This window comes from Silurus aristotelis (assembly GCF_946808225.1).
Source record: "Silurus aristotelis genome assembly, chromosome: 16".
NCBI lineage: Eukaryota > Metazoa > Chordata > Actinopteri > Siluriformes > Siluridae > Silurus > Silurus aristotelis.
The window spans coordinates 1,906,477-1,929,961 of record NC_139589.1 but is presented as its reverse complement, the minus strand read 5'-3'; the positions used below and the strand labels follow the sequence as shown (position 1 = coordinate 1,929,961).

Here is a 23,485-nt window from a genome sequence, read left to right as displayed (position 1 = left end):
GCTAATGAAAACTCAAAAGATCTCAATTAAAGGTCTATGCACGTGTATGTATCATAGAGTCCGGAGTTTTTCTCCTTCTTCAGCTTTAACTGCAAAAATTCCTAACAAATCTAACAGACATGACATGGAGGATCAGACACATGCACTGTGTTTGGTTTTGAATCAAAACTCTTTGTATGGTAACAGCTAGCTTTTCCCTTTCGGCTAGTTTTGTAACTTTTATGCTAGCTCACGTTGAAGAGAAAAATGTTTGTTGCCCCAAAGTGTCCCATGTCCCGTTTTTCTTTTTAAATCTTTCATGTAGAAACAAATTTTAGCCAAACTCACTTGTTTTCAAGCCTAATGAGATTTTTATCACCTTCAGATGTGACAAAATCCCAGTGTTTGTCATTTACAAGTGGAAATGCTATAATGTGTATGTAGGAATAAGCAATGCAACAAACTCATTAAAAGGCACAAACACACAAGAATTGGACACTGAATGACTAAAAGAAAGTTCTGTGGAGTCCAAATGAAACATTTTTGTCTCTAAAGGAAGAACTAATGTAAGATGGAGAACAGGAGAAGACGAGAAGATATGATTAGACTCCCTCACCCCCACAGTCACACATGGAGGTTAAAGTTTCATATTTTGGGGTTGTTTTAGAGCAGGGAAGGTTGGAGACTTATTCCAGAAAGTGAACCAACATGGCAACCATTTAAAACTTTAACACCATTTAGTTCCTTCTGGACTGCGGCTCATTGGAACCGACTGCACCGTACAACAAGATGATGAGCCGCAGTGTTCTGTGATGAGCGTCCGAGTTCTGTGGGTGTTATTTCGAGAGCAAACAGTGGAGTGATATGGTATGATATGACCTGCCCAGTCACCGCACCGAAATCCTACTGAACTGCTCTGAGATGAACTGGATCACAAGAAAGAAATCTCCAACTCGTAAAGAACATCTTTGAGTTTTACAAGAGGCACAGCAATGCATTTCAGCTGGAAACAAACTGACCAGATCGTGACAGAGTGTAAAGTTGTTCTTTATGCTAAGGGAGGATTTTTCAATGAAAAAACAGAAAACATGTAAATATTTGTTTGGCCAAAGGAAATGTTCATACTGTACAATACATGCATGTGTGTCAAACCCTGTAGGTGTTTCCTCACTTTTCACAGACTAAACTTCTAAAAAGGTTACTTGATATGTGACATTACATCAACCCGGATGTGATCTTCGAAATTTACTTGTGTTGCATTGGACTAAAGGTTTTACACAGTCCATTCACCTCAAACACTGTGTCCAACAACATTGTTTGTAGATCCACGTCCTGAACAAACACACCTGCTTGCTAAAAAGCCATGACTTGAGCGACGTGGCTGTGCAGAGTTCGAATAAGCAGAAAAGCCGTATTTTTATATTACCTCGCTTTTTCGTCTTTTGTTAAAACCATACAGGTTATAATTTCATCTCCAAAACATCACTAGTCATCAAATACAACTAAACTCCCAAATGCCTTTAGATTCATGGGATATATATAAATTCTCCAACTTTACTGAAATACTAAAAAAATAAAGTCAAATTTCCTTAATCTACTCCAAAATGTCTTAGAAATCAGAATTCAACTTCCAAAATTGTTATTATTTTTATCTATAGGCTACTTTAGTCTTCATAAAACAAGCCGTCCTTGACAATTCGATGGTGACTCAGTGGAGAGAAAAACCCAGCAACGTAAATGCTTATGGAAAAAGTAATGATGGTGTGTTTAGCTGGTTTGAGGAGCACAGGGGATTTGTGTGTGTGTGTGTGTGTTGGCTGTATATAGAGTTGGGCTGTTTATACATTGTGGCGCCTCACACAGTACAAACCAGGCCACCCTCCTTCTCCTCCTATCTTCAAGTAAATAGATCTTATCAATGAAAACACTGCAGCCCTCCTCTCTGCGTTTTTATGAATGGAAGTGTACCTGTGCCAAAAAAAGCAGGCTTCATTCACTTTTATTGCAGTGATGGTATGCACCATTGAGGCCTAAATGAAAGGGGGGGTTTGGGTTTGAATTATGTTAGGTGGTTTATGGTGGTTTATCCATTCACACACATACACACACACAGTGGGTCAATCACATCATATAACATCATAGCATTTTTGCATGACATTTACATTAGAAGCCAATGGTGCCATCTAGAGGACGAAACCAAAAAGACCTGTTCAAAGTGAAAAAAAAAAAAAAAAAAACACCAAAAAGCAATTTTTTTTTTCTGAAAACAATTTACTGAACAAAAAAAAAAACACAGACTAATCGGTGTTCACAATGTATTACCAAAATAAAAATAAAAACAACACATCATGACACTACGCTAATACGTGACCCATAAGGCAACGCAGCACTTTTTTTTTTTCTTCTCGTTGCAGCATTTTATACAGCCCTATATTTTAATCGAACATCTGTGCATTTGTTTCCTGTACGATAAATTTCTCTGATGATGCAACATGGTCGGTTCTGTTGACGAAACAAGCCTTTCACATTGCCAGGAGTGTATGTTAATATCCTACAGAACTAGGCCTGGTATTTAATAGTACAGTGGAAAGGGTTAGTAGTCATTATTTTGTTTACAGAAGAACTCTGGTGGATGAAGCAGCAAATAATTTTTTGTTAAAAAAAAAAAACCCAGATGATAAAACTCATGGACCACCTCGAGGTCCTGCTTTTGCATTTAACTCTTAACACTAATACGTCTCGAGAAATTGTCGTTTCACTATTTATTAATTTTTTTATTATTTATGTTAAAAAAAAAAATCAATAAAAATACAATTTCAGGCCCCTTCAGAGGAAATTCCCACAGTCCCCACAAACTAAAATGAGAATTTACTTTTGATTCCGACTCTGGGAAAATCCTGCACCTCCGCCTGAGCACGCTTTGAGTCCACGCTATCGGAGAATACTATCGAAAGGTCCTGCTACATTTAACGGTGTATACGTCGGTCCATATATAACCTTGGGAGAAGACGAGTGAACTCGCCCTTCAGCATGACGTACGAACACAAATACAGCACGAGAAATCAAAACGAGACATGCAGAGTCGTACTGATGACTTCTTCCTTAAATGCGAGATTCTAGCAAAAGCCTGTGAGGTGTGTGTACACGTGTTTTTGGGTTGAGCTGCTGCTTATTTGTATTAAATAATACATACATTATATATATATTCATACACACACACACACACACACACACACACACACACACACACACACACAATACATGGACAAAAGTACTGGGACACCTGACTTTCCAATGAGCCATATGTGGTTTTCACAAAGTTGGAGACATGAACCCGTTCCAGCATGACAATGCCCCTGTGCACAAAGCCTGCACCACGAAACTCTGCTTTCCATGAGCAGAAAGTGTGTGGAAGATCTGCTGCTATAGCATTCCAACCCTATAGAACACCATGAATGTAAACTTTGACTGAACTCCAGGCCTCCTCACCTAAGGCTGACTTTACTAACAGCCTTAAATCTCCACAAAATCTAGTGGAACATCTTCCCAGAAGAGTGGAGCTCATTATAAAAACAAATGGACACTAAAATGTGGAATGGAATGCTCAAACCCAGCTTATCATCAGATGTCCACAAACTCCCGTCTATAAAATGTAACAGAACTCAACAAGGACGACTCTGCTGTAAGGCTGACCAATACAATATCAATATCATGATATTGTGCACTTACGATTCTTTTGCGATTCATACTGTAACTAGAGATTAGTGAAAGCAATTGGTACCCCATAAGCAAAACAGTGTACACACACAAACACACTCTTAAAAATATTCTTCCCTCTTTTAAGTCTGAATGTCATCAGCAGAATCCTGCACGAAACAGGACAGAAAAAAAAAAAAGACATTAAAAAAGATAAACAAGCAATTGTTCAATTTTGACACCTCGGTGTGCATGTACACAGACACACACAGTGATGAAACGTGACCCCCCCCCCAAAAAAAAAAAAAAATTCAAAATAAAAAAACACAACAGCTCTCTACTGCTCCCTATTGGACGAATATAGCAATGACGTCACATTAACATAAAACATGAACAAGACAAAAATAAAAAATAAAAAGATCAAAACACGAAGCTCTTACAAAACAGAACATAAAATCTACAAAGCTTAAGAGTAAACAAAGGTAAAACGAGAACTTTCCTTTTTTTTTAATTATTAAATAATTTAACTCTTGCACAACTCCGGTTTCAGAAGACCAAAGTACAGCAGGGAGGGAAGGAAAAATAAAAACTATGCTGAACTTCCAGGAATAATTTCAGTCGTTATACAGCTTCGTTTCAGGAAACCTTTGAACTCTAACGTATTACTATAAGATTATGCTCTTATTTATTTTTATATTATATATATATATATATATATATATATATATATATATATATATATATATATATATATATATATATATATATATATATAAACATTAGTATGAAGGTTAATCGTCTACCTCAGAGTGACAACACCGTATACGATATAAAGAGCGGATGTTAGAGCGAGATCTGGTGTAGTGAAAGGAAAATGTCGCCTTTTCATTAACAGAAGCAGCTTGTCGTGTAGTTGGTGATGAAGGAGAGGTGAGGTGGGTCGGGTCGTGGCGGGCCGGGGCGGGTCAGGGCCTTACAGGCCTCCTGACTCATAGTCCTGCTTTAAACTGCCCCAGTCCTCCTGGACTTGCTGCTGCTGGTTATATCCGTACACATAGTCCGGCTTTTTTTTCCCCAAAGGGCTCACGGTGGAATTGCCACCTTCCTTGAGTCGAATGCTGGTAGGCAATGAAGAAAAAAAAGAAAAGAAAACAGAAAAGTCAGTAAACGTGTACTTATATATATATATATATATATATATATATATATATATATTATAAAAAATATATAAAATCATCTGCAAAAGAAACATGATGTCGGCTACATTGAGCTTTTTATACCCAACCTACGCTACATTGTCAAAAGTATTGGGACACCTTATCTTTCCAGACATATGTGGTACTTCCCCAAACGCTTAGCCCAATGTTTGGAGGCACATAATTGTATAGGATGCCTTTGTGTCATGTGGTGCATGAAATTTTCCTTTCACTTGAACTAGGGGATCTGAACCTGTTCCAGCATGACAATGTCTCAATGCACAAAGCATACTCCATTAAGATCTGCTTTACATGGGTTGGAGTGGAAGATCTCCTGCTGGAGAGCATATTGAAGATGATGAATGTGAACACTGACTGCACCCCAGACCTGCTCACCTTCTCGCCCTTCATCAGTACCTGACTTTACTTATAGAGTGAGCGTATACGTACTGGTTCTTGTGTTTGGCGCCACTGATATGCGCCTGGTACTGTTCCACGGAATTGAGCTCGATATTGCACATGGTACACGGGTAGCCTTTTACTGTAGAGGCTGAAAGGAGAAAGATTAACAATCACTCTCATCGTACTCAAAGATTATTATGTAGGATTGTAAAATCTCTCACACACACACACACACACACACACACACACACACACACACACACACACACACACAAAGTTAATGATGTGATGCATCGATTTAAAAACGTTTGCAAGTTGGCCGGTGTATCGCGAAGCATCGTTTTGAACATATTTACAACAATAAAAAACGATTTATTTATATATAATTATTAGTAGATGCGCACGTTTTTTTATCATTTAAAAAGTCAGCAAATCTCGAGCACATTCTCTCGGCACCACTGCTGCTATGTGAACATGACGTGTCGCAGCACTGAGGCGGCGTGTCCTGAGAGTCACATAAAATACAGATTAACATGGCAGAGGTAGAGCTGCATTTTCCTGGAGATAGCACAGGAAAATAACTTTTTATTTAATCTTTTTTGCACTAAAAAGGCCTGTTTGTGATTGTCAGAAGACACTTGATTTGCTGTCTGTCTGTCTGTCTGTCTGTACCAAAGAAATGACATTGAAGCGTTGTGTTGAATCGAATGGAAATCAGATCGCACTGAATCCTAACGGGGGTGAATCGTATCAGTAATTGTAAAAAATGTGAATTCACACCAAGATCAAATGCAACAAATGATTTTCAATCTCATGGTTTTTTGCTCGATTTAAAGGCGACTGCAAGTATAGCCGACCTTTTGGTCAGTCGAAAGTATGCAACGTATTATTTTAAACTTATGTTTAAGTGTCTGTACATCGTTTTATTAAAGGAAATTTCAGATACGCTACCCACCCTATGGTCCTTCCCCATGCTGCTCACCTGGTGTGGTGGAAGGCCCGAAGGTCTCCATGAGTTTCTGCTTGGTCAGATGTTTTTTGTGCTTCTTGCCACTGTAGTGTTGTTGAGCCATCACTGGATTGTTGAAAGAAGCCTGACAGATGTTGCAGAATCGGTTCGGGTCAGAAGCAGCGAGGCCTTTTCCTTCGTTACTCTGTACATCAAGCTTCTTCACTTTTACAGTCGGCTGAGGTATGGCTGCGACTGAAAACAGGAACACACACTTATTTAATAAAAAATAAAATAAAAACACGGTTTCAAATGCAATATCTGAATTCCTAATATAGAGATAAGGATCCGACCAAACCGGGTCGTACTTTTACCAGGTGCCTGCACGCCGAAGCTTTTTAACCGAATGTTCTTGGCGTGTACTTTGCCTTGGTAGTGAGATTGGGCCACTACTGCGGACGAAAAGTTCATGTTGCACACGAGGCAGGATTTGTATTTATCCCCATCACTTTGCAAGACCTCGCCACTCTGCAGGAAACAAGATCATCATACAAGTAAACATACAAGTAAACATACATAAATCCAGTGGCGTCACTTAAACACTCGACTCGATTACTCAGGTCTGTATCCTGATTGATTCTGGATTCGTTTGTATTTTTTATTTCTTGCAAATCGGAAAATAACCAGCACATCACTTCACTGCATTTGTCCCAAATATGGGGCAGCATGGTACCTGCCCCAATAGACTTTATTCTTGCAGTTTCATTTAAAAACACTAACTGTGCTGAATAGGGAGCTGAAACAGCTGCACAACATCTAAAAAAGATTAAAAAAAATAGCTTTTACATTTAGTTTGTCTTGCAGGAGTTGACTAATTATACGAGTCATAACTCATCAGACGCTCGGTGCTTTGAGGTGGAGTAGAGCACAGGAGAAGGAGAGAACTGTGCCATCAAATGAACTCTGTAATAAATAAAATTAAAGTCACTCCCTTACTTCTGCATCATGTGACGAGGATTTGAATCTCTTTGCAAACGGTTCATCCTCATGGGTCGCCATGTAGCGTCGTACTTTGCTTGCATGTTTCTTGCTCTGGAGACATAAAGCACAACGAATGAATCGGCACTGTGAATCAGCACTGAGTCGACTCTGTGAATCGACTTAATGATGAGACACTATGAATCGACTAGGGCTGAAACAACTAATCAATAAAACGATAATCAATAATAAAATTTGTCGTCATCGAATGTCGCTATCGATTAGTTGGGCTGCTCAAGTTACAGGTTAGCGTAACGGAAAGGTAACACAGTCGCTTGAGAAATGGAGGAGAGTGCAGGCAAACCGACAGCAGGAAAAAGTTTGTGTCCCAAGTCATCAGAACATTTTATATTAAACGCGAGACAAAGGACAAGCAGCCACTACAATTAGACTTCTATACATAAATACACTGAAAAGGGGTTTTATATAGTTGTTTTAAACAAAACAACAAATAAAAAATAGATAGATAGATAGATAGATAGATAGATAGATAGATAGATAGATAGATAGATAGATAGATGATTAGTAAAAAAAAATCGTCAAAATAATCTAAATAATTTTGTTGCAGCCCAAGAATAAAAGTGCAAATTGAATCAATGCATCGACTCTAAATCGACTCCTTTAATCGGCGCAATGAATCAACTTCGTGAATCGACACTACAGTATTAGCACCATAAATCTGCAATATGTATTGTCCCTGAATCGACGCTTTAAATCGACTCTGTGAATCAACACTATACATTGACTCCATGAATCGGTATTGTGAATCGACTCTATTAACTGCACTCTGAATGGACGCTATAAACCGAGTCCGTGAATCGATTCGCACGTTACAGAGCAATCTAGAGCGAACCGATTCCTGAACACACACACACACACACACACACATTGGGCTCATCGTGGTGAAATATAAAGCAGGTTTTTACCTGGTAATGTGCGAGTTTCTGGGACTCGGAGATGAGGACCGCGTTACACACCCGACACTGAGACTCGGAAAACAGATCGCCGTTCTCCTGAATCATTCGGTTCACTGAAACAAGAAAAAAATTTACTTGTTGAATAAAAACAGAATAAGCAGCAGGAATAACATTTACTCCATTTATTCCTACAAGCGGCTCGATTTTACTTTCTCTGCACGTCTTCTTTTACTGCTTACATCTAAATAAAACCGTGAATACCCCACAGACACGTTACTGAACCGCGCAGCGACCTTGTGGTGTCTCCGTTACTAGCTTCATGCTAACAGGCTAGCCAGCTTTCGTGTGGTACATTACCCTCCGCTCAATTAAACCCCCAGCTCACCTATAATTTTACAGGTCGTGCATTAAAGTTTAATTTATATTATGTTGGCTGTAAAAGCGTGTGTGGTTATTTACCCTCCGCTGCCCCTGAAGGTAAAAAAGGAAGATCTCCATTCGGTCCTCGGGTCGCCATGTTCAACAAAAGGCGGTGTGCTGTACGCTATGTTCCCCACCCGCATTCCGTCTAATCGTTCCTCCTCCGTTGTGATTAGCTGAGCGGTACAATCGTTTGCGCATGCGCTTTGTTGTTCGCATCTAACACGTGCAACATATGAAATACTGTAGCTTGAAAATAAAATTACGTTTAATAAAGAAGAAAAAAGATGTGGTGTATTCTGCTTGTTTGTTTGTTTTTAACCCCTTTTTTTTTACATTTAAATTTCTCTGATTGGTCCGGGAATAGCTGAAATACTATCTTTAAACAACAAACAATGACATTAAAAATCTTGAGTGTATAAAGAATTATTCCTGGTAGCAGAATGCAGTTCTTTATTCTTTGATTATTTAGCAATTATTCATCTAAATATTACCCTAGGGTATATTTTAGCATGCATTTTGAACAGCATGTTTTCGTCAATAAAATATGAACAACATGCAAGAGAGGGGAAATCATCTGTACATGAAAACTATCAACTACACAATACGGTTTGACAGAAGGCTGCCAAATACCCATGAATACCCTTTAATACACCGGTAATTTAATTCAGTTTCATTATGCGGATATACGACCCCTAAAGATCATATGTGTGTGTTTTTCCAGTCCAGTTAATTCCAAACCATCTCAGCTGGATTTAGACCAGGTGATTGTGGAGGTCAGATCATCTGATGCAGCACTCCCTCACCGTCCTACTTCAACAAATAACTCTTATATAACCTAGAGGTGTGTTTGGGGTCATTGTCCTGTTGGAAAACAAAGAATGGTCCCACTATGTACAAACCAGATTGGATTGCATGTAGCTGTTGAATGCTGTGGTAGACATGCTGGTCAAACACTAATAGTGTCACTAGCAATTTCTCATATGCTTCTTTGGTTATATATTATTTATTTTTGTGCCATTCACTGTGGACAGCAAAGGAAGAATTTCATTGTGTGGGGGAAATGTTTCTTTACTGTGCATATGACAATAAACTAAACTATCAAATCACCTCCACACCTCCACTGCCATGCTTCACACTGTTGGTACCACACATTCAGGAACGGTCTGTTTACCATCTGTACTTCTAAAAGAAACACTTTTGATTGACCAGACCAAAGGACAGCTTTCTATTGATCTAACGTCCATTCATTGTGTTTCTTGGCCCAAGAAAGTCTCTTCTGCTGTGTTGATGCTATGACAGGCTCTCATGAGGACCGGTACCGGGAAGGAAAAACCAAGAGACTTGCTCTAGTCAAGAAACATACAGTATATATTTTTTTGTGTACTTGCTCAACATTTTAGTGTACTTTATTTGTTAAACATATATATATATATATATATATAATATATATATATATATATATATATATATATATATATATATATATATATATATATATATATATATATATACACACACACAAAAGTGAGTTCACCTCTCATATTTCAGCAACCACTTCATTATATCTTTTCAAGAAACGATACTACAAAACTCAAATATAGTCCAATTCTCTCATACTGACCACTAGATGTTCAACATGGCACCTCATGAACTCTCTAAAGATTCGAGAATTGGAATCGTTTCTCTACAAAAAGATGCCAAGGCTGTAAGAAGATCAGTATCACCCTGAAACTGAGTTACAGTACAGTGGTCAGGGTCATACAGAGGTTTTCCAAGACGGGTTCCTCTCGGAAGGAACCTCGCAAGGGTCCATCAAAGAAGTCGAGTCAGACCGTATGACACACACTGCAGAAAGTCTGTTTAAAGGCCGTCATCCCTGAAGGAGCCTCTTCTGAAGCTGCTCACAAGAAATCCTGCAAACAGTTTGCTGAAGAAAACCTGTCAAAGAGCATGAATTACTGGAACCATGTCCTGTGGTCTGATGAGACGAAGATAAACTTGTTTGGTTTAGCTAGTGTCCAGCATGTGTGAAGATGCCCTGGTGAGGAGAACCAAGAAAGTTGTGTCAAGCATGGTGGTGGTAGCATCATGGTCTGGGGCTGCATGAGTGCTGAGGTACGGTATTGGACTGTAGTATGTTGTAATGCTAAAGCACTGTTACTTTAATTACATTTTGCTTTGCCCTGTAAGAAAAAGTAAAATGAAGTTAAAGGTAGCTCATTTAAAATTTACTCCGGGAATATAAATTTTAAACTAATTTTTAATTGAGGGAACACCTTCACAAATTAAAGTGCAATAACAACAAAAAAAAAATTCCATGACTGAGTCTAATGTGAGTTATGCACAAAAATTCTCCTGTTATAAAGTAATTTATGATGCAGTTTCAGAATTCAGACAATGAGCGCACGCATCGAACATCTTCCGATTCCACGGCATTTCGTCTTTCAGCTTTGTCCACATCACTGATGTCTGTCTGGTCTGGCTTCATCTTTCTTTCTTAAATTTGGCATGTAGTAATGTAGTTAAGTTCAGTTTAGTAATGGATATGATTTAAAAATTTATTTAAGTACAATACTTCAAACAAAACATCTTTCGGTTGCAAAGAAGCGGATCTTGGTCTTCCTCTTTTCCTCCTTCCTAGCGGCTTCATCCTCAAAATTCTTCTTACTTAAACATACTTAAGTAAGACATACTTAAGTAAAAGTAAAATAACACTTCTACACAAAACTATATCGTGATATCGTGTCTTAGCAGATTATGTGATATCGTCAAATATCGTATCGGAATTGTACCGAATCGTATAGAAGCCTAGGGGTTATACAAGGGGTAGGGTTGCCAGATAAACATAAGAGAAGCGACTAAAGCAAAAAGGCATCATAAAAAAAAAAAAAACATAATGTCTGATATTTTTCGTAATATACACTTCTATACACACACGTATCCATATACAATTATCTCAACTCTTTTTTTTTATTCAAATATAATAAATATAAAAATATATCGTGTTATATTTCCATATTGTTAGCCGTAAGCTAAAAGAAAAAACGCGCGTTAGTGAGACTCCCTTCCCCCGCCCCGTTTGTGTGTCACGTGACTCAAAATGGCCGCTTTCTACCGTACTAGCTAGTATGGATACAAAGTACGGTAGCAAGCAGGCAGCCTGCTTTTTATACATACTACCAAGTACAGAAGTATATATCAGTGTTTGGGCCCAGAAAGTAGTTAGGTAAGGGTGTATAACGTGTTTACTTAAAGGAAAGGAGCTAGTTATGTAGTTAATATAAATAAGCAATCGTATTTTGGAGATATTTTTGCAATTTCGAGGAGAAATAATTATTATAAGGGTGATTTAGTTCCTCTGGCTAATGTTGTGCTAGGTCGGGGTGGAGGTGAAGATGTTTAGCCAGCTCGGTTCCTGCTAAGTGTTGAGGGTGAAGTTGATTGTTATAGAAGGTATGCCTCGGAGGAAACGATGCTCAGGTCCGAGTGAAAGGAGGAGAAAAGTTCGTCGCAGAGGTGAAGACAACGACGACGAGGAGGAGGAGGACACCGCTCTGATCATCTCCGACTCCGAGCATGATGAAGAGGTGGCGTGTGAACTCGACATACCGTGTGTGTGTGTGTTCAGTAAGAATGAACCTCTGAAGAATCTGACGGCTGTGTGTGTGTGTGTGTGTGTGTGTGTGTGTGTGTGTGTGTGTGTGTGTGTGTGTGTGTGTTTTAACACAACAGGAAGAAGATTGTCCCCTAAAAGTGACTTCCAGAGCAGCACGACGCCAAGACAGAGAGAAGACACATATGCAAGGTCCTTCCTCTGACACCTCCATAAGATCCATCACAGACCTGGTCATGAATCATTATGAGGTAAAAGTGTTCTCAAAAAAAAGCATTGCATTTGTGCCACCAGACATGACCGAGGATGAGATGCTGGACCTGGCTTTGAGACTCAGCGAGCAAGAGGCGAACAGTGCGAGCCGGAGAGAACAAGTGGAAGACGCCGACATGAGAAAAGCCATCGCTGAAAGTCTGCAGGTGAGATCGTCTGGCTGTCTCTCGCTCGGATCGCCGTTCCGTTGTTTATTAGATCCCGAATGACAGGATTCCCGTTCTGGAAGGTTGAAAAAAAAGTAGCCACAATTTCCATTGAATTGTGTTACGATGCCTGGTGCCGTGGTCACATTACACTTCTGGATCTTTTGACTCCCACTCTGAGCAAAGTTTTAAAGGTGGTCTTGCTTCTGTCTTCCAGGTCAGCAGCATCTCAGAAACCTGCTCCAAGCGAATCAGGTCTGCTGCGAAGCCTCATCAAGACCGGGACACTGTGACCGCACACGTTCGGAGTAAGCTCTCCTTTTCGAACAAACTTGAGAAGGACGGTGGGAGTGATGAAGACGTTTCAGAGGCACAAACGTCTCTGCCGCCAATGCCTGATCTCTCTCAGAAGACCTCGTCACAGCCTTCACCTCCAAGTCCGACCATTCCCTCGGTGCCTTCACAAGTCAGTCACTTTGCACCGATCTGATTGTTTAGCGATCAAGACTTCATTACTGATTTGACTTCGTAGCCTTGAATAACGATGTCTGCTTTCTCCTATTTAACAGGAATCCCACTCTTCACTTCTGGTGAAACAGGAAGTCACTGCACAAACCCCTGACTCTTCACAGAGTGACTCTGCACTCAAAATGTCCCCCGTCTTCCTTCGTGACTGCAGCGTCAGGCTGAACCCCAACCTCCTGAGCACCAGCAGCTCCTCAAAGAACCTCCCGCATACAAACGACAGCTCGCTCGGTTTAACCAGTCCTGAGCGCTCAGAGTCCAGTCCACCTGCCCCCAAAAGCCCTGTTTTCCTCAAAACTGACTCTAAAAGATGCACCAAGTTATCACGGGGCACATTTACCGATTGCACTTCTCACAGCAGCTTTACAGACAACGTACGCAAACCCGAAGACGTGTTAGGAGGATCTTCAAGCCATAAAAAAGGAGATTCCTCGAAAAGCTCTTCGCACGGCAGGAAAGCTCCGGGGACTTCACACGTCCCGGTGCCTGAGGTTTGTCCATAAAAATAGAATAGAATCAATTAAATCAATGCAATATACTTTTTTTTTTTACAATTATAATAAGATTCTTCACAGCTGGAGAACATACTGAAGATGTTCCATGGGTTGCTATAGACATTGTTCATAGAATATAATAATAATAATTAATTAAATAATTAAATAATTAATATAAACCTGTGAGCCGAATTACAGCTGTCATTATTAGTTATTCCATAGAACAGCGGCCCCCCCAAACCACGCCCCCTACATTTGCATATTTTGAAAATGTACATTATGTATGTACAAAAAGTACGAATGTAATTATTCGTTAGATTATTGTTTAAACCAACATAACGCAAATGTTTTGATTTTAAACTAATAAACTAATCGAGCATTAGTAGGCAAAATAAATACATTTCAAATAATAATAATAATAAATAATAAATAATAATAATACTAGCAGGCAGTCCCATGTTATTTTCTGTTATTGATCTCCAGCCAATCAGATTTGAGAATTCAACTGCTGTGTTGTACGAATAAATAATGACTCAAATATTTAAATTAGGTGTCCATGCAAATTCTTTTGATCATATGTCTAGAAAGGTCACATCTTTAAATCTGTTTAACTTCATGATCTTTGGTTTTAAATCACAGGACTTTGTGAAGCTGAGACAGGTGAAGGATGAAGGTGAAGGTTCTCTGAGCACGGTGCCAGGTAGAGCTTTTTTTCTATTTGCTGTGTGTGTGTGTGTGTGTGTGTGGTGTTTTCAGCGTGGCTGCAAAACTGAGCAGTGTCCTGCAGCACATAGGCACCACACAGAGCGACTGGTTCCTGCCGACAGGGCCTGCCAAGTTCTTGGGCTTCCTGTGCGATGGTTCCATACAAACAATGTAACAGGTTTTGATAGATTTCAAGTCGGATTTCTGCTTAATTAAATAGAAATCGGCTCTTTGTTTTGGTTTGCAGACCGAGCGCCAGACTTGAAAGTGTCTTCCTCTACAGACTCCAAATCTTTGGATGAGTTCACTAGTCACATGGTCCTTCATTTGTCTGACGACGACGAAGAAGATGAAGAAAACGACAAGGTGTTTATTGTATTCGTGTGGAGGTTTGGTTTGACACACGGATCGCAATTAATCCACAAAAGTGAAATGTGTTTTAAGTGAAGCAATTATTATTATTTTTTTAAAACAGATTATTCCTCCGAGCCCAGTCTTCCCTCAGGACCGTTCTTCACGCGCCGGCCAAACGAAGCTCTCGCCAACGCAACCATGCACCTCCTCTTCACCTCCTAAAAACTCAACATTTCAGAATAAATCCAATTCCCAAGCATCTGAGCAGACCAAAGCTCTGAGAAAGTCTGCTGACTTTAAACTCACACCGACGGGGAAAGACGAAGGCCTCGTTTCCTACTACTGGGGAGTTCCATTTTGCCCCAAGGGGCAAAGCCCGGATGATTACACCCGAGTCATTCTCACTCAGCTGGAGGTGTACGAAAAGAGCCTGAAAGAAGCCCAGAGACAGCTATTGCACAAAGTGGACTGGGGTCTTCCCGTGAGTTAAACCTTTCATACCTTGTAAGAAAGCTGGTATTCCTTCTGAAATGACTCAGGAAGTTTAAGTGCATGGTGTAATGTGGCCTCCCATCATCAAACACGTTTACAAGAGTTTTCACACACAATTAGTGAGCGAGGTGCGAAGTTCGTACGAGGGGTTTGCACGGAAAAATTCGGTATTTGTGAAAGTCCCATAACAGTATCTGTATGGACTAGTGCGCAACTCAAATTGTCGACTCAAATTGTGTTTATTGTCTTATTTATAGCGACTTATACAGCGTTTATCAAAGCCTCATGCTAGTTCACTAACACGAGGACTATGGTAAATGTTTTGTTCAAGAAAAGCATTAAATATAATCTGTGTGAGTTTTAATAACGAAGTGAAAAGAAACATTAAATCACTGAGAGTCAAAACAGCTTCCAATTTACCCTGATTGTTCAAATAATCCTTGCAGCTCTCCGTGTGCATGACCATATAAGGAGTTTTGTGGGCGTCGCCATATGCAAACGAGCTGTTTTTCAATGAAGTTCTCTCTCATCTACAAATGGATCTTTTGTTTTTATCATAATTGTGCGCACACTACCCAAATCCTCTAAAACGCCTAAACATTTGGTGGTGTTCTTCACGAAGGTGTTCCCATGCCCGATAGAGAGAGCACATAGCAGGAGACTGAAGCGCCACAGAGCCCCTCAGCTTCTGGAGGAGGAGGAGGACGAGCGAGACGAGGAAGAACGAGAGAAACAGAAAGAGATGGACGAGTCTCAACCTCGGTCGGAAGAAGAAGCAGAGGACGGACAACGGGAGACGTACGTCGTCGTGTCCTCTCCGGAGACGGAGCTCGGGGTGCGTATACACTTTTACTGGGATGTAGATTTTGGCGTGTGGTTGCGCTGGAACAGGTTTGGGCCTCCTAGTTTCATGAAAGAGAACATTTTCATGCTAGCACATCAAAAGACCATTTGGTCGTAGAATCACATACGGTTGGAAAATTCCGGTGTCCCAATACTTTTGTCCATATAGTGTAATAATCCTCTTTTCCACTTTTCCAAAACGATCTGAGACACGTCAATCCTGTAGGATGACACACCTTTCTGAAACCTTCTGCGTTCCAGGAGCGCTGTCTGCCCTCTTCTGCTTACGCGAGCGTTTTCCTGCCACGCCATTCAGAATCCTGGACTTTGAAAATCAGACTCATCACTCATATTTTATTAAAAAATTGGTAACTGATAAATGTTATGAGTAGCTGATGCATTTTAGAATATAGGAAGCATAGATAAATATCTGGCAACATCCTCAGAAATCGGACCAGAGTTCTAGATGAGGGTTTATATTTACGTTATAATATGCATTTTAGAATATAGGAAGCATAGAAGAATATCTGGCAACATCCTCAGAAATCGGACCAGAGTTTTGGATAAGGGTTTATATTTACGTTATAAGATGCATTTTAGAATATAGGAAGCATTAAGAAATATCTGGCAACATCCTCAAAAATCAGACCAGAGTTCTAGATGAGGGTTTATACAGTATTTACTTTACCAAATAGGGCTTTTTAGCCATTGTTTATTACGATTAGTTTTAATATTCCGATGTTCAACTATTAATTTACTAATCATTTATCCCTAAGAATTCCCCTTTGTGTTTAACACCATACCTCAAGTTGGCGCTCAGATGATTGAATCTGTTTGGTTTATACCACACACACTTTATTTCTCTTCCACAGCAGAAATCACCTTCGGCGTTCAGGCAGGCGGAGCCTTCAAATTCAGCGAAACCTTCCAGGTAACGATAACCTGCAACGGTTTTTTTTAATACGTCTAGCGAACAACCAATCAGTCTGGCTATTAAACTCATATGTCTGTGTAGTAGTTGCAGGAGGCCTGTTTCTCAGGAGCATTTTGAAAACACTGAAATCCAGCCTGAGGCTGATGAGAACGGTGAAGAAGTTCAGAACGAAGGATTTGACGCGGAGAGCGCCGTGTGTCCAGGTACATCGTTATCAAGACGTGATTTAATTGAATCCATTTTGGAATAATCTGTAATTTAACTAAATGTGAAAAAAAGTGAATGGTTGTGAATACTTTCCCGGATGAACTGTATGAATGTAGGATATATTTCACACTCAAATAGATATACACACACACACACACACACACGGCTCAGGCACAACATTATAACTATTATTATAATTGTGTAATTATTATTATTATTGTCTGTGCTCAATAGATGCTTCCTCTTTTATTGCAATCTGGCAACCCTGGCAAGCCATATGTAAGAGTTTAGATTAATCCATGACTAATCTGAAGTGTGGATTTAAAACCAGAACCAGTTAAATTAATGTCGTCTGTGATCCCAGTGATCTGAATAACCATCCAGAATAATTTGCTATAATAAGTATTTCATTACGTGCCCTCAAAATGACTTTCATGACCCATTCTCTCTGGCTTTTTCTACCCCTGTCTTGAAATAAAAAGAAACCCAGATGAGTGAAGACAACACACCGGAGCTGATGGTGACCAGTCCCACACAGGTACTCCTCTCAGTACACTTCAGCTCCAGAGCTGAGTCATAAGAACACTATCATAAGTATAGTATTACATCATTATTATTTTTCTGTCTTACCTTCAGCCCCAGATGCAGGCAGAGACTGACATCATGGAGGTGGATGAACTGACGGCGCCACCAGCAGAACCTGAAGAGAAGATGGAGCAGGAGCATTCGGGCGAGGAGCAATCATGGAGGGAGTCTGTTCCCTCTCAGGTAGAGTGTCCCATGTGCTCTCGCCTCTTCCCTCTCTGTGAGATCGAGATGCATGCCGCCTACTGTAACGGCTCTGTAGAGGAGCAGGACCACGATCACACCCAGGACCAGCAGGAGAACCTTTCACAAGGTTAGTAAGTCGTGTTTATTTTATTATTTTTTAATGATATGATTGAATATAATTATAGCTTGTTTTTCTACTCCCCTATTGTTTTCCCTGTATTTAGGGATTGCTCGACGGAAGAGCATAAGAAGAACCGCGACGGAAGACGATGTGAGATTTGAGAAGTAAGTAGGTATCACGTTCCACATATCTCATTCCGTGCAACTGAAAACCATCTTAGAGTTTCAAAGTTATTATCTGGGATTTTAACTTTTTTTTTTTTTTTTTTTTTTTTTTTTTAAGTATTGGGACACTCATCTTTTTTTTCATCCATGTGGTGGTTCTTATCACTTTAAATATCTGAATAAGTAACAGTCCTTTTTTTTTTTTTGTCCATCAGATTGGAGCAGCGAGAGAAATGCTTCATATGTGAAAAGTTTATCGTAACGAAGGAGTACGCGCAACATGTGAACCAGTGCATTAGACAGAAAAGTCTCGGACACAAGCAGGTAAACATCTGGAGAGAAAAAAAACCACATGTTGGTATTTACACAAAGTTCACTAGTTACACTATTATTCAGAGTCGGGTTACACTCCAGTCTTACAGATGGACTTTCTGTGTGCACGCCAACTTAATGCCACAATACTTCTTGTTAAGCCCAAAAGCGATCGGCGGAAGAAAAACTCTGATGCAGCAGATAATTTTTTATTCTTTGGCTTCAAATGCATTCGAATATTTAAAGAAAAATGAGAGGCATTAAATATTGACTAATGCTGATATAACAATCAGCACATAAATCACAGCACGTTTATATTCCGTAGCATATATTATACATATAATAATATCCTATCATTTAAATAAATAGAAACAATATATTCCTAAAACTCTATATTCCTAAAGATCCTGGATTATGCAGGACAAAAAAAACTTTTCGGGGACTTTTAAAAGAAAAGTAATATACCCTTTTTTTTTTTTTTTTTTTTTATGTTGCCATATAAATGTGTTAAAACCCCCTTAAGTGGATTCCACTGTGTCTTTTTTGTGTGTGTAGAAAACCCACCAAATGAAAGATTTTAGTTTGTTGTGGTTTAGTCAGAATTCTAGTTGGTAGCATTGGACTTCAGAGAGTTTTTCACTCGAGCTGATATCATTCAAGAAGAATGCAGTAAAATCGACAGCCTATGCTGTAGGCAAACTTCATCCAAATGTCTGAATAGCACCTGTGGAGAAATGAGATAGTGTGTGTGTGTGTGTGTGTAATATATATATATATATATATATATATATCACGCCTCTTTTTTTTACTGTGCTCTTGTGAACACCGAATTAATTTGCCACAACGGAATTGGATTTCTGACGGTCTCGTCTTCTGGGGCCATAAATCCCTCTAAAATCCTTCCACCAGTCGTGTGAATGACTGGCGACTCCTCTGAAAGTTTAGTGTCCATTCCAGGCCACTTAATTCCAGCAAAACATCCCACCAGTCCTCACTACAGACCTTCATCCACACGCTTCTCGGAGGAGGGACGGGTGGGACTGAGATGCTCCTTAAAGATGCACAGCCACCAAAAAGCTCATGTGCCCGTCTTTTCCTCAAACCTTCCAGCAGTAGTATACCTAAAAATTCATGCATAAGAAATAATGGAACTCCATGTTGACAGGCCGTAGGGCTAATGTGCGCATGTCGCAAAGTCATTCCGATCAAACATGCACATGCAAACACTATATTGGATTAGAAAACGTCTTGTGAACAGTCCACTGAATCTTTCAGTCGGAATGATTGCAATCGAAATGACAAAAATATTTTGCATTTAAACATGGCTACTGTGGCGACTACAGTACCAGAAATAAGATTTGTTTTGCGCATGCATGAAAATGCTGAAGAATCCATAGCGCTGGTGTTAGCGGTTAGCCGCTAACCAGGAAGCGGCTAACGGCAAACAGTAGCGCTACGGATTCTTTAGCGTTTTATACCCAGCTTCAAGAATTTTTCTTAATAAGGAGAAAATCCTGACAATTCCGCATATCAAGGCAGTGAATCAATGAAGGCTGGAAGAAATTAAATAATTAGAACAGTTAAGTAAAACACGTTTTTAGAAAATTAAATATTAAATGTAAAGACACACACTGGGGTCTAACAACTAATTAATAACATTTTTCTATATATTTAATTGTATTAAATCAATTTAATCTGTGCCAATTGGTTTGATTACTCAATTTAATCAGTATAATAAAAAAGTAAATTGCATTAATTCTTTTCATTCTATATATATATATATATATATATATATATATATATATATATATATATATATATATATATATATATAATATTAGTTCCTGTAACACTTTCAAATCCAGTTTGCACCATCATTGAGATTTCTATTTGTTTTTTCTTTTAGGGAAACGGCTTGCTATCTGCTTTGAATAGGACAGAAACTGTGCATCTAGGTATGTACACTCCACCCAGTTTCATCTATATGTGTGCCTTTTTTAATATTCCATTCCCCATTTAGTCCCTATTTCCTGTTATACTTAGAGGTCGACCGATACCTAATAGGTCGGATCGTACACACACAGCACTCCATGTAAAATAGTGCTGAACTTTTATTACAAAAAAAAAAAAAAAACGGTCAAGAAAATTGGCTAAATTTTACATCCAAAATTAATAAAAAAAGAAGTCAAATTAACACGTGCAGTCAGCGATTCACCTGCAGAGGCCGCTCTCGTACTGTATCACGCAACCCGGAAAAACTATCGGAATGGATATTTACTGATAGATCCAGCAATCAACTATCGGTTGACCTCTATTTACTATAACCTCCACTATTCTGGGAAGATATTCTACTAGATTATTGAGCTTGTAGAGATTTGTAAAATTTCTTTCAGCCACATGGGTGTTAGTCAGCGTTCACATTCATCCCAAAGGTGTTTAAAAGTTTTAGAGCTCTATAGCAGGAGATCTTCCACTCTAACTCATGGAAAGCAGATCTTCATGGAGCTGGATTTGTGCACAGGGGCATCGTCATGGTGGTTTGACTTTAAGTGGAGGGAGAATTTCATTCTACCTCATCCAAAGATGTGATGTATAATTGTGTTCCTTCAAAAGATTTTGAGAAAGAACCCAAATATGGCTGGAGAAAAATCTGATGTGCCACTACTTTAGTTATAATCGTCTATAATCTGTTGCATGGTTCAGATTGTGTCAAACTGTTTCTTTAATAGTTTTGATGTTACACCAATAATGTCTGAGTTCAACGCGTCTAAACACAACGTCCGATCTCGTTTCAGATGACAGTGGAGCCGGACCGTCTAATACTGCAGTCAAAAACAATCGGTAGGTCAAGTTCACGGGTACAACAAAGACCTCCTGGGTCCTTAAGACTGAAACGAATGTGTGTGTGTTTCTCAGCAGCCATTCGGACGCCTCAGCGAAGCCTGCGGATTCTCAAGCTCCGGCATATTCCGTCAGCACGTCTCCCTTTAAATCTTTCACTCCCATTTCCGAAATCAAGGACTGCCTCATCGACTTCCGGCAGCAGCACACGGACAGGACCAGCCAGAGACTCGGGAGGAAGAGGAAATTTAAAAGATAGCATTAGAATACGCTCCAGAACTTCGATTATCACGTCGCTTTCATGCCAAGGCTAATTCATGTGCCGCTATATATATATATATATATACACATATATATTTTTTTTTATTTCTATGTTGTAGTTACTTCAATTAAACAATGTATTATTTAAGGTGCCTTGTTCGGAATTTTGTAGATATACTGACTGTGTAATGTTTTCTTTTATAACATAAAATCCTTATAAAAATGAGGTCGTTTGCATAATCGTATATATTCTTTTTCATTTTTCTTTTACTTTTGATTTGACGGAAAGTAAACATCTAAACTTTCGTCGTAAGTAATAAGACGGCTGGGTTTGAGCTTTCAACTATATTATTAAACGTCCCCTTTCGCATTTAGTTCCCCGTTTACCCTCCACTCTTCTGGAAAGATGTTCTACCAAAAATTGCTTGTATGGCTCCAGAGATTTATACTTCTTCAACCACAAGAGTGTTAGTCAAGTCAGGTACTGGTGTAAGTGAGAAGGTGAGGAGGTCTTGGGGTGCAGTCAATAGCAGGAGATCTTCCACTCCAACCCATGTAAAGCAGATCTTCATGGAGCTGGATTTGCGTGCAGGAGCATCGTCATGCTGGAACAGTTTCAGGTCTCTTAGCTCAAGTGAAGGGAAAATGTTATGGTAGTGGATCCATAGACATGTACCTCTACCTTTGATTGTATATATAAAACAGCGATGTGCATCTCCGTAACTGTGGCTGATGCGATTCGCATCTGAAGCAGCGACTGATGCGATGCAAAACGATTCACCGCTATTAGGATGCATTGCGATCTGATTTCCATTTGATTCAACGCGACGCCATTCAATGTAATATGATGCAATGTGAAAGGAAATATGCTCTACAATTCAATATGGTGCAGAACGGTAACTTTTATTAATTTGGTTCAGACAGACGGCAAATCGTCAATTTATTTCAGTGACTTCTGCCTTTTCACAAACAGGACTTTTGTAGTGCAAAAAAAAATAAAATTTACGAAATAAACCCAGACGTGCTCCTGTTGTGTCTGGAGAAAGTTACAGCTCTACCTCTGCCATGTTAATCTGTATTCTATGTGACTCTCAGGACACGCCTCCTCAGTGATGCGACACGTCATATTCACGTAGCAGCAGCAGTGCTAAGAGAAACAGTTTAGCGACGAGAAATCGATCTACATATCAAATATTGGTCACTTCCTAAACAATTAAAGTAGATCCACTTATAATTAAATATACATAAGTAATTTACAAATTACAAATATGTTAATAACGATGCATCACGATACAAATGCCATGAAATTATTCTTGTGTTTGTGTGTGCAATAGCGCCACCGAGCGGCCAGCCGTATTATTTTTTAATGGCGGTTTTAAAAATGGCGGCGGCCACAAAACTTTAACTTCACATTTCATGGGGTTCTCATTGGAATTACAGCGTGTGGATATGATACACACTTTCTCACATCCAGCACCAGAAAAATTCTGATATATGTGATGTCATTGTTATTGCTGATCCTCTTTACGATTATTTAATTATTGTTTTTATTATATTAGAGGTCCTGCAATACATAAGATACATACAGCCTTATAACAGCCTTTCCCTGTTATAAGTTTACAGTCAGCCATGTAAATTATTATTCATTCGTTTATATATATTTTTATTATATAGTTTATTAATAATATTGTTCTGTTGACATTAATTTTTAAAGTGATTTACTGAAATTATTGGCCAAAAAAAAAAGTAAGAAAAATCTAAATACTACTAAATATGTTAACCCTTCTATCATTAAAAATGTCACACGTTTATACATTATCTAGAAATGT

General features: G+C 39.1%; 2 protein-coding genes across 19 annotated transcripts in view; one reads left to right on the top strand and one right to left on the bottom strand.

Moving 5' to 3' along the window:
• Positions 1-2,229: 2,229 nt before the first annotated feature.
• Positions 2,230-8,788, bottom strand: znf346 (zinc finger protein 346). 5 transcript variants are annotated; one of them, XM_083564433.1, is made up of 7 exons: positions 8,637-8,788; positions 8,187-8,290; positions 7,219-7,314; positions 6,591-6,750; positions 6,256-6,477; positions 5,322-5,421; positions 2,230-4,793 (listed from the first exon to the last, which is right to left on the bottom strand). In XM_083564433.1, the coding sequence occupies exons 1-7, from the start codon at positions 8,692-8,694 to the stop codon at positions 4,649-4,651; spliced, it is 885 nt and encodes a 294-aa protein (XP_083420559.1). In that variant the 5' UTR covers positions 8,695-8,788; the 3' UTR covers positions 2,230-4,648. The 5 variants fall into 5 exon arrangements, with proteins under 5 accessions (XP_083420559.1, XP_083420560.1, XP_083420563.1 ...); XM_083564434.1 differs by having other exon boundaries at positions 6,597-6,750; XM_083564437.1 differs by lacking the exon at positions 8,637-8,788 and adding an exon at positions 8,439-8,556.
• Positions 8,789-11,677: 2,889 nt separating this feature from the next.
• The window catches only part of uimc1 (ubiquitin interaction motif containing 1), a 43,799-nt gene continuing 31,991 nt past the window's right edge, over positions 11,678-23,485 (top strand). The window contains exons 1-19 of one of the 14 annotated variants that reach the window (XM_083564333.1): positions 11,678-11,826; positions 11,978-12,187; positions 12,333-12,405; positions 12,508-12,632; positions 12,850-13,098; positions 13,202-13,648; positions 14,291-14,351; positions 14,604-14,722; positions 14,832-15,191; positions 15,825-16,037; positions 16,921-16,976; positions 17,061-17,182; positions 17,669-17,724; positions 17,823-18,084; positions 18,182-18,242; positions 18,458-18,566; positions 20,461-20,509; positions 21,350-21,395; positions 21,471-21,882. In XM_083564333.1, the coding sequence (XP_083420459.1) occupies positions 12,056-12,187; positions 12,333-12,405; positions 12,508-12,632; positions 12,850-13,098; positions 13,202-13,648; positions 14,291-14,351; positions 14,604-14,722; positions 14,832-15,191; positions 15,825-16,037; positions 16,921-16,976; positions 17,061-17,182; positions 17,669-17,724; positions 17,823-18,084; positions 18,182-18,242; positions 18,458-18,566; positions 20,461-20,509; positions 21,350-21,395; positions 21,471-21,654 (2,724 nt within the window). In that variant the 5' untranslated portion in view covers positions 11,678-11,826; positions 11,978-12,055 and the 3' untranslated portion in view covers positions 21,655-21,882. Of the gene's footprint in view, positions 12,188-12,332; positions 12,406-12,507; positions 12,633-12,849; positions 13,099-13,201; positions 13,649-14,290; positions 14,352-14,603; positions 14,723-14,831; positions 15,192-15,824; positions 16,038-16,917; positions 16,977-17,060; positions 17,183-17,668; positions 17,725-17,822; positions 18,085-18,181; positions 18,392-18,432; positions 18,567-20,460; positions 20,510-21,349; positions 21,396-21,470; positions 21,883-23,485 lie in introns of those variants that run through there. The other 13 variants (XM_083564332.1, XM_083564334.1, XM_083564330.1 and 10 more) reach the window with 13 other exon arrangements.